Raw genomic sequence first — 15,246 nt, 5'->3', positions numbered from 1 at the left:
AACAAAGTAAGCAGCAAATAATGTCTTTCGAATAGCTTCAAAACAATGATTCACACACTGTAGACATTAGACAAACAAGCTCAACATGAATGAGTACACAGCTTGATTTTCAAAATCAATGTCATTCATTGATGCAATTGAATGGAAGTTTGACAAGACTTGTGTACACAGTACTTAACGTTCATGCAGAAACATGGAACATTTGTTCCGTGTACCCCATAAACTGTTTAATAATTATTTGTTTCGAGCCACACATTTTTTTTTTTTATTACCGTATTTTTCGAACTAAAAGTCGCTCCGGAATATACGTCGCATTAGCCATAAAATGTACAATAAAGTAAAAAAAACAAAAAAAACAAGTAGCTCCAGAGTATAAATTGCATTTTGGGGGAAATGTATTCGACAAACTCCAACACCAAGAACAGACATGAACGAGCAATACAAGGCTAAACAATAGGTATGCTAATGTGACAAACACAAACGAAGAGCTGAGAATGGGCCTGACGTAACATTGACAGTTATCCAAATAACTAACATAAATAACACCTTTATCAAACCATCTGTGTCACTCCAAATCATTAAATCCATCGATCGTCCTTTATGTCAACATTGCCGGGTGCGCGCCGCTGATGGCGGTTGCACTTAAAATTATTCCACAGGCCCATATAACGATATATAAATTGTACATCAAATAACTATTATATAAGCAATAATATAATCAAACCATCTGTGTCACTCCAAATCATTAAATCCATCGATTGTCCTTTTTGTCAACAATGCCGCATGCGCGCCGCATCGCTGACGGCAGTTGCACTTAAAATTATTTTACAGGCCCATATAATGATATATAAATTACCGTAATTTCCGGACTAAAAGGCGCACCGGATTATAAGGCGCATCTTCAATGAATGGCCCATTTTAAAACTTTGTCCATATATAAGGCGCACCGGATTAGAAGACGCTTAAAATAGAAGCTATACTGCAACAAACTGAGGTTGACTAGGGTTGTGGGATGCATCCACTAGCCAATAACCAATGAGCCCTCTGTAAACAATCGAGTTTCTCAAACTATCTCCTATAAAATGATCAGAACTGACTTAAGTTTGATCTAATGCATTGGTACTCCTTACCTATGTTTCCCTTCAATATCAATCCCTAAATTTACTCGTAACATTAACAGAGCAGCCTATTTTGACATGAAATAGCCTCGTGCGTATAGCAGCTATCACTATAGCATTAGCCACCCGCAAACTCCCTTGAGCCTCAGCAAAGTGTAAACAATCGCGTTTCTCAAACGAGCTCTTGTAAAATGATCAGAACTGACTAAAATTCGATCGAACACCTTGGTACTGCTTACCTATGTTTCCCTTCCATATCGATCCGTAAACTTACTCGAAACATTAACATAGCAGTCTATTTTGACATGAAATAGCCTCATGTGTATAGCAGCTATCATTATAGCATTAGCCACCCGGAAACTCCCAGGAGCCTCAGCTCGCAGACTCTCATGAGCCTCGGCAAAGTGTAAACAATCGCGTTTCTCAAACGAGCACCTATAAAATGATCGGAACTGACTAAAGTTCAATCTAACACATTGGTACTACTTACCTATGTTTTCCTTCCATATCGATCTGTAAATGTACTCGAAACATTAACGGACCAGCCTATTTTGAACTGACTAAAGTTCAATCTAACACATTGGTACTACTTACCTATGTTTTCCTTCCATATCGATCTGTAAATGTACTCGAAACATTAACGGAGAAGCCTATTTTGAACTGACTAAAGTTCAATCTAACACATTGGTACTACTTACCTATGTTTTCCTTCCATATCGATCTGTAAATGTACTCGAAACATTAACGGAGCAGCCTATTTTGAAATGAAATAGCCTCACGGGTACAACAGCAATTCAGTGACGCCCCCTGACCATGGTTGCCGTAATGCTGGGAAGCGATGCAACCTTGTAATTTATTAGTCATACCAAAACGTACTGACACATCTTGGCAACATGGATCAACAAATTCTTCAATTGATCCATATAGAAGGCATACCGGACAATAAGGCGCACTGTCGGCTTTTGATAAAATTTTAGGTTTTTAGGTGCGCCTTATAGTCCGGAAAATACGATATATATCAAATACCTATTATATAAGCAATAATATTATCAAACCATCTGTGTCATTCCAAATCATTAAATCCATCAATCGTGCTTTATGTCAACAGTGCCGGGTGCGCACCGTTGACGGCGGTTGCACTTCAAATTACAGTGGAGCCTCGGTTTTTGAACGTCCCGGTTCTCTAACAATTCGGTATTCAACAAAAATTCGATATTTTTTTGCTTCGGATGTGGGACGAAATTCGGTTGTCGAACCTCGCGAGATGAGCCGAGAGGACCCGCATGCCAACTGACTCAGTTTGTTATTACATTCTCGTTACTCTGAGGATTGCATCAATTCTAATCATGCCTCCAAATGAAGCAAGTGGGAGCAGTAAAGCCATCTTAAAACACAAAGACGCTCCTCAAGCAATGCGACAGCGCCCGGCCGGCGAGCTGCGGTTGTGCGATCGGTCCAAATTAAGCTCCCTGCACTGAGGTCCACTTAAATTTTGGAAAGTCAATTAGGACTTTAAAAATATTTTCTAAATTTCAGCGACCGCTCTGTCACAATAATGTGACCAGCGCAGTGCAGTTGCGCAGTCGGCGGCGCCCTACAGTTGCGCGATAGGACAAAATTAAGCTCCCTGCGCACTGAGGTCCACTTAAGTCAAGTCAAGTCAAGTCAAGTTTATTTGTATAGCCCTAAATCACAAGCCGTCTCAAAGGGCTTCACATAGACAATAAATTGACAACTATTCTCAAAGCATCCCCTGATCTTGGGCTCCCAAAAGGGCAAGGAAAAACTCAAAAACCCCTACCAGGGGAAAAATGAGAAACCTTGAGAAGAGACCACAGATGGAAGGATCCCCCTTTCAGGATCACCAGGCTCCAATGGATGCAAAGAGGGCACATAAAATACATAATATGGAAATCAAAAAGTGAATGTCCAGGTCAAAGCGAAGAGCTGTCGGAGGTGTCTTCGATTGTCCTGGCAGTGTCCTCTAGGAGGGTAATCCGCTGCTGTTCCCTCATGCTGAATTGGTCCACAAGAATCTAGATAGCTGCCGTCAGCTTGGGTGTCACCTAACCACCTCCCCAGCCGGGGAGGGGTGGGGGGAGTGGGGTCGGGGAGAGGGAGCAAAAATCGGCTACTACAGGCTAATTAAAGGCCATATCATAGAAATACGTCTTTAAACGTGTCTTAAATGTTTCTACTGAGGTAGCAGTTCTAATATCCATCGGTAGGGCATTCCAGAGCTCTGGAGCCCGAATAGAAAATGCTCTAGCCCCTGCAGACATTTTCTTGGCCCTCTGTGTCACTAAAAGACTAGTGTTTTGCGAACGAAGGTTACGAGACGGAACATATGGAACAACCAAGTCGACGAGATATGAAGGCGCTAAGCCATGCAATGATTTATAGGTTAATAGAAGAACCTTGAAGTCACATCTTAAATGGACCGGGAGCCAGTGTAAATTGGCTAATATTGGGGTAATGTGATCAAATTTTCTTGTCCATGACAGCAGCCTTGCAGCAGCATTTTGTACTAACTGTAGACTTTTGATGCTGGACTTGGGAAGACCAGAGAATAATGCATTACAGTAGTCCAGGCGCGACGTGATAAATGCATGTATAATAATTTCCGCATCACCGGTCGAGAGGATTAGGCGAATCTTAGCAATATTACGAAGGTGAAAAAATGCTATTCTGGTTATATTCTTAATGTGCTTTTGAAAGGAGAGCGTTTGGTCAAATATTACCCCGAGATTAGTTATAGTATCACTCTGAGTGATAGCACGGTTACCTATAGTTAAAGTGGTTTCCTTAAATAAATGTTGATAACGAGCTGGACCAATTATCAACATCTCAGTTTCATCTGGGTTCAGACGAAGGAAGTTGAGAGACATCCATTGCTTGATCTCCGCAAGGCATGCCTCAAGATTACAACAGTCCCGTGGATCTGTCATTGATAACGGCGTATATAATTGGGTGTCATCCGCGTAACATTGAAAACTAATATTATATTTACGTATTATGCCCCCAAGAGGAGTCATATACATACTAAATAGAATTGGTCCCAGGACCGATCCCTGTGGGACACCACACGTAACTTTATAGAGCTCAGAGGACGCATTGCCATGGACCACTCGGTGCGTCCTGTCTGATAGATACGAATGAAACCAGCCTAGTGCTGACCCCGAAATACCAACACAACTTTTAAGACGCTCTAATAAAATATCGAAGTCAACAGTGTCGAAGGCAGCACTAAGATCGAGTAGTAACAATACCAATGAAGTGTTTCAATCCATAGCTATGAGGAGATCATTAGTCACTTTAGCAAGTGCTGTCTCAGTTGAATGATTAGCTCGAAAACTAGACTGAAAAAATTCATATCGATTATAAGCGACCATGTAATCAATAAGCTGCTGCGCTACTACCTTTTCAAGCAGTTTTGCTATGAATGGGAGATTTGAAACTGGCCTATAGTTACTGAGACAGTCAGGGTCAAGATTTGGTCGCTTAAGTAGCGATTTAATGATAGCGGTTTTAAAGGCTTTTGGCACTATCCCAGAGGAGACAGACAGATTAATTATATTTAAAACGGACGGTCCTAAGATTTGAAATAATTCTTTCAATAGTTTGGCTGGAAGCGGGTCAAGTAAAAATGTTGTTTGTTTAGCCGCATTAACTAATTGAGAGGGTTATTGATAGGCATGATCGTCAGCGCCGGTAATCGGCGGGCCCGACTGAGCGATCGGAATGGTCATCTTGATCTCATCCCTAATGGATTCAATCTTTCGAGCAAAGAATTTCATGAACTCGTCAGCCGAGTGAAAGGAGCTATCGGGGGTCGGCTGGCGTAGTGTTAGCTTTGCCACTGTATCAAATAGGTATTTAGGATTGTTCTTATTGAGATTAATGACTTGCGAAAAATAACGAGTTTTTGCTAAGATAAGCGCATCTTTATATTTCAGGAGGCTGTCGCGCCATGCCTGATGGAAAACCTCAAGTTTGGTTAAATCCATTTGCGCTCATGCTTTCTACTTAATTGCTTAAGCGAACGTGTTTCATCTGTGAACCACGGAGTAGGCAATCTACGGCGAGATTTCAGACGTAGCGGCGCCACAGAGTCAATGGCATTTAACAATGTAGCATTGAATTCATTCGTATGATTATCAATAGAGCCGGTATATGAGGGCAATACGGCAGTTGCTGGTGGCAGTAGCCCAGATAGCGCAGTCACAGTCATGAAGTTAATAATACGGCTGCTATAATTCTGATTGCTCTCTTGTCTTTGACTAGGAACTAAAATTTAAAATTTTATTAAGTAGTGATCAGACAAAACAGTAGTGTATGGCAGTACTGTTATATTAGAGGTTGCCAGTCCTCGGGATAATACCAAATCTAAGGTATTACCATTCTTATGCGTTGCTACCTGTACAGCTTGCGTAAAACCAAACGTATCAATTAGAGTCTGAAACGCCGAAGTAAGTGGCTCTGACGGTAAATTCATGTGGACGTTAAAATCGCCCATGATTATTATGATCAGCCACAAATTATGAAGATTCATCCAGGAAGCCAGCGTAAGCCCCAGGTGGACGGTAAATAACAGCAAAATGACGGTAAAGCGATGGATCGGACAGCGAGAACTTCAAATGTTTTAAATATGTTAATCGAACGAGGAATTTGATAGTAAATATTTGGTACACACGTAATATCTGAAACGAGCACCATATCATCAGCTATACCGGTCAGGGTAGAGCGATTGGAATTGTCTGCCACCTCAGAAGAAAGTGTGTTCATGTGTACTGTAGCACTATTCAAACTGTGACGCTCTAGACTACACAAGGAGCTATGTGCATCTTGGAAGTCTAGCCTAGTTAACTTTAACTTAATTGACTCCAAACCCATCCTGACAGGTGGTCTAGTCACCTGTGCTCCGGCCTGCTCTAAGTGGCTCAAACAGTAATCTATATTCCTAGAAAGAGTGAAGGCGCCTTCACGGTTAAGATGAAGGCCGTCCTTCCTCAGCAGGTCGGGGCGGCCCCAGAAGGAGGACCAGTTATCTATAAAATACAGTCCCTGCTTTTTACAGAACCCAGCCATACATCGATTAAGGGAGACTAATCTACTAAACCTCTCAGAGCCTCTCCCAGGCTGGGGGCCAGAGACAAATACTCGATGCCGACTCATCTTTCTGGCGAGATCACAATTCCTCACTATGTTTCTCTTTGTGATCTCAGATTGCCTCATCCTAACGTCATTGCCGCCGACGTGGTGATCATTATATCCGAGTGGCTAGTGTTGTTGGAATTACGCTGTTGACTAGTCCTATTGCGAGTCAGCTCCTTAAGATTAGCTTCTATGTCAGGTGCTCTGTCCCCAGGAATACACATTACCGTGGCTGGATTTTTAAGCGTGATATTTCGGGTGATGGAGTCACCTATGACCAAGGTGCGAGGGCCGGTAGAACGAGATGACTTTGGACGGCTATGCGTCTTACCTGGCTCATCGCGATTAGCAAGCCGCTTGGGGCTAATGCTAACGGGGCTAGCGGGCTGACTACAGTCCGCGACTGTGTCTGCCACATCTACTGTTATCACACTATTCTGCTCTAACTGGCGGACACGTTCCTCTACCGGGGACAACCTCTCTAACAGAAGGGTGCAGTTGGTGCACGAAGCAGTACAAACCTCTTGTTCTGCAGCCATACTTACGTGTCCGATGACCAACGGTAGACAAACGGCTAGCACAGTTTCCAACAATAGCCAGATGCTTTTCAACTCCAGTCAGACGAGTAAGTTATGAGCTTTTCAGCGACGTTCTCTGATCGAGCGTTTTGATGAGAAAGAATATTGATAAAGCTGTCAGGGGGAAAAACTCTGCTGCTGCTCCCGTGCTCTCTCACTTAAATTTTAGAAAGTACATCAGGACTTTAAAAATACTTTCTAAATTTCAGCGATGGCTCTGTCGCAATAATGCGACCATCGCGGTGCAGTTGAACGGTCGGTGACGCGCTACGGTTGCACGTTCGGCAGTGCGCTGCAGTTGCGCGATCGGACAGAAATGCGCAAATGAAAAAATGCTTCAAAAAGGCGGGGGTTTTTTCCTTGAAAAGGATTAATTTTTTTCCATTATTTGTAATGGGAAAACATGATTCGGAATTCGAACGATTCAGTTCTCGAACAGCCTTCTGGAACGGATTGTGTTCGAAAACCGAGGCTCCACTGTATTCCACAGGCCCATATAATAATAAACAACCATTTTAATCAAACCATCTGTGTCACTCCACATCATTAAATCCCGTGATCAAATCCTGTCCTTTATGTAAAACACCGCCGCATGTGCGCAGCGCCGCATTTCAGATTACAATAATCCCTTGCTACATCGCGGTTCGTTTATCGCGGTTTCACTACATCGCTGATTTTTAAATTTTGATAATTTGTGAATAATTTCACATATAAATCGCTCTTGAGTAGAACCACGTAGGTTAACAAGTGGAAATGATGCGACGAAAGTCGTGCCAAAATGCTGCCGAAAATAAGGCGGATTTTGTCACATCACTGCTGCCAGTTAGTTAGGTTTACAGAGGCAAACTGATTTCTGTAAGATGCCGTCGCGGCGGGCAGGCAAATGCTTGCGAGTCGCTGAGGCTAACGTTGTCCGGCCGCTTCCCACGATTCACAAAAATTATACTTTCCACGGAAAAAACACGGAAATCCGCGGATGCGCAGAAAATCCTCATCCCTGAACTACTGTATTTTCTGCACCATGAGGCGCTTTGGGTTAAAAGGCGCAGACTCAATTCTTGGGGCTTTTTTGTATTTAATCCACACATAGGGCACACCGCATCATAGGGCGCATGCATGCCATGATTTACGGTAAACAACAAAAAAAAACATCGCGGGAGCAAGACAGTGAGTTTGGTTGTTCTTTATTCTACTGTTTAACCATGTACTCTACTGTATTAACATTATTATTAATCAATATTCATAAAATAATCCATCCAAATCCTTATCTTCTATATCCGTTTTAAACAGTTGGGCAAGTTCGCCATAAAGCATGCGAAGTTCCTTCTCGTCGTCTCGTCACGTTACACTTCTGCAATGATCTGGCTTTACAGAAAGCACTATTTGTGCCTCGTAAGAATGTCTCTGTCTATGCCATTTTAGAAGGCTCTAATGCTTTCTTTGCACAAACGATAGTAATTAATTATTTATCAATGGTGGCTGAGGTACATACTTTAAGTGTTATGTATAATCCTCTGATTGGTTTACTGCTCTGATCTACGTAAAACGTAATGTCCTCTGATTGGTTCAGCGGGTCTACAGATTAAAGTAACCCCTCGCTACATCTCGTTTTATTTATCGCGGCTTCAGTACATCGCAGATTTTTTCCCCACACAAAAAAAATAATCAAAAATTCAAAATAAAATTTCTAAATTGAGGAATTATGGCACAAAAATTGCCCACACAATTGCAGTACGTACACTTGTACCTTTTTATAATAAAAAAGTTGTTATAATAAAAGTTCTAAAAACATATTTACAGTATTGTACTTTGTAATATTTAAGAGTTCTAAAAACATATTTACAGTATGTACACTTGTACCTTGTTATAAAAAGTTGTAATAATAATAAGAGTTCTAAAAACATATTTACAGTATGTATATTTTAGCTACATCTACATGTGCGCTCGCTCACACGCTAACACACATTTATATTTAAACATTTTCTGTATGTTATTTATAATACATATTAATATAGTATTTGCATGTTTGAAAGTATTATTTAATGTTCTAATGATAACATATGCACTTATATGGTTTAATATACACTTATTGATACACAAAAAAAGTATGCATGTTAAGAAAAAGGGTCACACTGCTTCACAGATTTTCGCATAACGCTGGTGGTCTTGGAACCAATTATCCGTGATAAATGATGGATTACTGTACTTCTGTATATTACGTCTCTTTGTAGCGAAAGCCACACAAAACAACTTTACATATTTGTACTTATCAATGGCGGCGGAGGTAAGTACTCTACGAGTCACGTACGGTCCTCTGATTGTTTTATTACCCCGATCTACGTAAAACGTAATGTCTTCTGATTGGTTCATCGGGTCTACATATTACGCCTGTATATTATGGAAGCTACATAAACAACTTTACAGATTTTGGAATTTGTCCACACAAAAGGAGCACCTTATTAAAAGGTGCACCTTCGTTTTTATTAAAGGCTTTTAGGTGCACCTTATGGTGTGGAAAATACAGTAAATAGTTTTCTTTACAATGTGTATTGTGCAGCCCCAATAGTCTATGGAAGTGGTCGGCAAATAGGGGCCCATCTATTCTGTCGAGCCTGCGAGATGGCGTTAATATGATGTATTAATAAATAAATACATTTTTAAATGTTTTTTCAACCCCATATTTTTTTTAAAAGAAAAAAAAGGGCATACATTTGATGGGATTGATGTACGCCATACAACAATCCCATCCAATTCTAAACATTTATTGAGGTATGATAGTCCTTAGTGACAACAACAGGTGTATCGTGTTTCAGTGACGCACAGGTTGGAACGGTATTTACACACGAGTGCGCGTAATCTTGTGCAAAAAAACAACAACAAAGTGGTTCCCTTGCCCTTGTCCTCCAGTGGGCAAGGTAAAAAATAGTCTATATTCCGTTAAATTAACAACATAACAAGGTCTGTTCAAATAGAATTACATTAAATGCATTTTAAAAGTAAGATGATGCTTATTTTAATATAATAATTAATAATTTAAATAGTAGGGACCCCCCCCCCCCCAAAAAATGGCCCGCGATGCCATTGTCTGAATTTTTTTGGGCCCGCGTCCAAAAGTAATTGCCGACCCCTGGTCTATGGTATTCTGTGGGGATGTACTGATCTTGATCTCGAGATCGAATCGGCATGATCTTTTCATATTTTCCGGTAATCGGAGATTGGCTACATTAGCTGACGAGTTGTGCCGAACTTTACAGCAACTGCCGTAACCCGCTAGTTACAGTTGATGGTAGCTGCGCAATACAAACCTCCAGGGTGGTGCAAAGCAAGAATGTCAGAAGTGTGGAAATATTTTACTCGGGACAGTGAAGACTCCTATAGCTACTTGCAATTTCAAGAGGAGGTAGAAGCAGAGCTACATTTAACACCACAAACTTGATTCGTCATCTGGGGACAAAACATGACAATGTGTATAAAGCGTTTTGTAAAGCTGCAGATGGAAAGGTTGCTAAAGCAACATACGCTGGACGTTATGAAGAGACAAATACTCCAACGAAAACAAGAGGGCAAAGAAGATCACAAAAAGGTTGGTCGAATTTATTGCTCTTGACAACCAGCCCATCTCAGTGGCACTTGGATAGCACTTTATTTTTAATACTGTACCAAGTCAGTGTTTTTCTTTTTACTTTTGTCTAAAATATTGAATTTAAGCTGACTTTTAATTCTCAGTAAGATGTTGATTTCATGGGATTTACAATAATAATAGTAATGCTATTAGCTCAAAATATATTTCGGTTTTATAAATTTCAATACTAAAGACAAAATATTGGATCGGGACTTGAAATCGGATCGGATTTGAGGTTAGAAGATTGGATCGGGGTCGGCGGAAAGAAATGCTGATCGGTACATCCCTAGTATTCTGATTAACATTGCGTTTGTAGAATTAAGTGGCAGAATCAAAAAAAAATTTCAATCTTAGGGGTAAGTAACAGAATCAACCCCATAGATGATACTCCACCACCAGCACCTCCGCACCCACCCTCACCTCTACCCCCCGTGGCAAATGGTTGTCAGTTGTGAATAGCATGTACTTGTATGTGTCCATGCCACAAAAAAAGTTGGGGACCACAGCTGTGTAGGAACGCATCATGTTTCCTGTGAAAATGTAGTACCATGAATCTGCTTAAGTAGGTTCTCATCCCCTTGAGCTGACTGACCTGCATCAGAGGACTCTGCTTTCAGCTCCTTCAGCAGATCTTCAATGGCATAGGGAGCCTGGTCAATAATCGTGCTGAAAATGCTGTTGCAGATGGCTCGGAAAAGTGTCCAACTAGACAGTCAAAGAATGATAAATAAGTGGATGTCAAAAATTACAATGCAAGCGGGAATCTCAAGATCAAGGCCGGACGGAATATGCAACAACTGTGCAAATGATATATTCATGAATGAACAGGAAACAGTAAACAAGTTAGAGATTTCAGATTTTATTTTTCCAAAGGCAGGTAATTACAACAGCTATGTAAAATTGTTTCAGTCGGTTGTCACAAACGTGGTGGCACCATAGCTAGTAGTGAACGAGATAAAGAAATAGTCACAGATACACCATTTAGCTGGGCTTCGCTGACTGCATACAGTCCACCCCCCCTACCTGCGACAGTATTAATCTCTCCAATGCAAGAGCTTTGATGCTTAAAATAGCAAATATAAAGTTTGTTTTAGGCTTTTCAAAGTACCGACAGATTGTGTGAAGCAGAAATGCAACTAATGCACAAGCTCTACGAATTTTTAATTGCTGTATTGCGTCTGCGTTCTATTTTATGTAGCTATAACTAATCCCTCGCTACTTTGCGCTTCACCTGTTGCGGCCTTGGTGCATCGCGGGTTTTTATGAAAACAAATGTGGATATATTCAGTGCATCGCGGCTTTTTGCGGCATAACTTGGAGCGCAGGGGTTTGTCTGCCCATGACTTTTTACAGCACACTATCGGCCGGTAGAGGAGACAAAACCAATGGGAACATGGTCTGTTGATCTGCATCCTTGCTACTGATTGGTTGAGAACTGCAAGAGCAGTTCTAATCACGCTTTATCGCAGCCTCCCACAGTCACGCTACATTAACATCTCTGATTTGCATTTCCTTTTGTCACGAACGAAACAGGACAATCAACTGCAACACGGGGTCACACAAAGTTTAAAGGACACAAAAAGGGCTGGAAGGACTGCAGAGCAGGACAACAAGGCAGGCTGACGAGCCAGTCAGCGAGCTTGCGTCATAGAAGCAGACTGGCATAGCAACCTTTTTAAAGCTGCTTAAAAAGTTTTTAACGATACAATTAAGTGTTTAAAAGTACAATAAATTATAAAAGTCTTGTGGGGATGCCCTCGCGCTGGGCCGCTGGGGCGCGTTTGCCGGCCAGCACGCAAGAGCAAAGAGGAGTCGTGACACGTTTACCAGCTCAGTGGCCTAGTAGTAGAGTGTCCGCCCTGAGACTGGAAGGTTGTGGGTTCAAACCCCGGCCGGGTCATACCAAAGACTATAAAAATGGAACCCATTGCCTCCCTACTTGGCACTCAGCATTAAGGGTTGGAATTGGGGGGTTAGATCACCAAAAATGATTCCCGAGCGCGGCGCTGCTGCTGCTCACTGCTCCCCTCTCCCCCAGGGGATGGATCAAAATCACATGGGGATGGGTTAAATGCAGAGGACAGAGCCCTTTGAGACTGCTTGTGATTTAGGGCTATATAAAAACTTGACTTGACTTGACTAGGAGTCGTGACACGTTTACACTTCATAAAATGTTCATCAAAGTCTTGTGTGGATATTATAACAATATATGTTCCCTTATTTATTTGAATAAATAAGAATGTTTCTGAACGTCAGTTTAACTTTAAAAATCTTTAAAAAAAATACAAAAAAACATTACAATTACAATTAAATGTTGATAAAATACAATAAAGGTTCATAAAAGTCTTGTGTGGATTTGTCACAATATAGTTTCTCTGCAACGCGGATTTTCACCTATCGCTAGTGGTCTTGGAACCCATTATCCGCGATAAATCAGGGATTACTGTATTAGTATTACATTTTTGAATAATGCACCTGGCCTAGTTATTTTTCTGATGTGTTTGACTTTTTTTCTTTTGAATTTCATTTATGAAGCAAACGTCAACAAAAATGAGGATTTCAAATCTTCTCTTCTTGGTATATTCAACTGCCTAATCATGCACTACAGTTTTGTAATGTCCAGAAAATCAAATTCTTCATCTAGGAGTTATCAGATACCAGATTAAATTGTGATTAATGTAATGAATTACAATCATTTAATTTGATTTTTTATTCCCAACAGCACTTTTTTTTTTTTGTTTGATCAGTGAAAAAAACATTTGACCATCACTCCAAAATGCCCAGTTATGGTGAGTAAGATTTTTTTTACTTGACTTTTGACTTGCTTGAATAAAGTAATGACTTGACCTGCTTTTTGGTGACATGATTTGACTTGCTTGATTTATTTTTCCTACAGTACCTTAATTGGGGCTTGCTGGGAACGTAAAGGCTACGACTTGAGACTGGCTTGTGACTTGCATGTACATGACTTACTCCACCTCTGGTGGGTACACAGATTTATTGTAACCTTTGCCTTTTTTTTCTCAATAAAATCAGCAATCATCATGAAAATGGTGAAGAATGTTCATATCTTCTAATTTAACAAATGTACTGCAGCAACATTCTGACCGATTAAGGAAATAATAATAATAATAATAATAATAATACATTTTATTTATAAGGCGCCTTTCAAGGCACTCAAGGTCGCCGTACAAACATGAAATAGCATACACAATTCAAAGAAAAACGTTAAAATGCAGTGTTTGACTTACTCCTTGGTTTTGGTTGCTGTTTTGCAGAATGGCTCTATGAATCTCAGGTTCTGCTCAGCAGAGAGCTGTAGAAAAAAGGTGAAAAGATCCATGACAAGTTTATCAGTTATAGTCCCTCAAAATTTGTTGCAGAATTCTCTATAACAGATGTGTCACTCAAATAAAAGGTTGATTATAGTATTACCATTATATTAGCATCAACAGTGTTTTGGAGTTCAAGAATGAATTTTATATCTATTTCTGAATCTGTATCAGGGACAGTAAAGGAAAAAAAAAAATTCTGTAAATAGGCCAGAATTAGCCAGAAGGCTATTTTTCATTGGCAATCCCTAGACAGATGGTGTTACTATATTTACAGACCGTACTATCAGGCTAGAAAATATATATTTACATTAAAAGAATACATCACTAAAAGGTACTAATGAGCTCAAATAAAACGTAGAGACATGACCGACTGTTAAACAAACATGCCATATACGTGGATATTTGACCTTGTTCCTTATCTATTTTTTTGTTTTTTGTTTTGTGTAAAACAAATGAGTAAACAGTAGGTGATATATTAGAAAAAGAGTGCATGTACACTGTCTTGCTGTCACTGTGCATGTTTGCTGCCTGTGTGGACATCTGATGGCAAACGTCATCGCAATATTGGTGAACAGTGATCCCTCGCTACTTCGCGTTTCATTTATCGCGGCTTTACTACATAGTGGATTTTTTTTTTTCAAATAAAAAAAAAAAAAAACATTTAAAAGTCAAAATAAAACTTTAAATTGAGGAAGTGTGTCTAACCTTTAGGCCAATGTAGTATTGCTCCAAATGTTCGTTTACATTCCTTTAGAGGTCCATTTTTGTGTGTTGGCACAATCGCGAATTAGCATCTTTCCGCTAACTCGTTAGCCTGCCCAGTACTTCTTGTTGGTGACTGTACTTCGCGGATTTCACTTATCGCAAGTGGTTTTTGGAACCAATTATCCGCAATAAATGAGGGATTACTGTATTTGCTGGACTTAGTGGCAAATGTATCGTATTTTTCTAAGTATACGTCGCGTTTTTTTTCATAGTTTTTGGGGGGGGGGGGCGATTTATACTTAGGAGTGATTTATATGTGAAATTATTCACATATTTTTACTTGATCATTAACACATTACTTACCGTAATTTTCTGACTATAACTCGGTCCGGAGTATTAGTCGCACCAGCCATAAAATGCACAATAAAGTGAAAAAAAAACATATAAAAGTCGCACCGGAGTATAAGTTGCACTTTTGGGAAAAATTTATTTGTCAAAATCCAACACCAAAAACAGACATGAACCAGCAGCAACAACAGGCTAAACGATACGGTATGCTAACGTGACATATACACAAACGAGGAGCTGAGAACGGGCCTGATGTAACATTCAGAGTTATTCAAGTAAGTATTACATGAATAACACGTTTATCAAACCATCTGTGTCACTCCAATTCATTAAATCCATCGATCATGCTTTATGTAAACAATGCCGCGTATGCGACACATATGCTC

At 40.3% G+C, this 15,246-nt stretch overlaps 1 protein-coding gene and 1 pseudogene across 3 annotated transcripts in view; both read right to left on the bottom strand.

Moving 5' to 3' along the window:
* Positions 1-15,246, bottom strand: part of rrp1 (ribosomal RNA processing 1) — a 50,794-nt gene that overhangs the window by 16,706 nt on the left and 18,842 nt on the right. For all 3 annotated transcript variants that reach the window (XM_085920034.1, XM_085920033.1, XM_085920032.1), the window contains exons 7-8: positions 13,724-13,788; positions 11,065-11,177 (exon numbers count right to left, since the gene is read on the bottom strand). In XM_085920034.1, coding sequence (XP_085776160.1) covers positions 11,065-11,177; positions 13,724-13,788 — 178 coding nt within the window. The remainder of the gene's footprint in view (positions 1-11,064; positions 11,178-13,723; positions 13,789-15,246) is intronic.
* Positions 2-9,879, bottom strand: LOC147050569 (uncharacterized; annotated as a pseudogene).

The sequence above is a fragment of the Syngnathus leptorhynchus genome, chromosome 9 (assembly GCF_054491065.1).
Source record: "Syngnathus leptorhynchus isolate UIUO chromosome 9, UIUO_Slep, whole genome shotgun sequence".
Taxonomy (NCBI): Eukaryota; Metazoa; Chordata; class Actinopteri; order Syngnathiformes; family Syngnathidae; genus Syngnathus; species Syngnathus leptorhynchus.
Note: the sequence above shows the minus strand (reverse complement) of the source record. Positions and strands in the feature narration are given on the sequence as shown.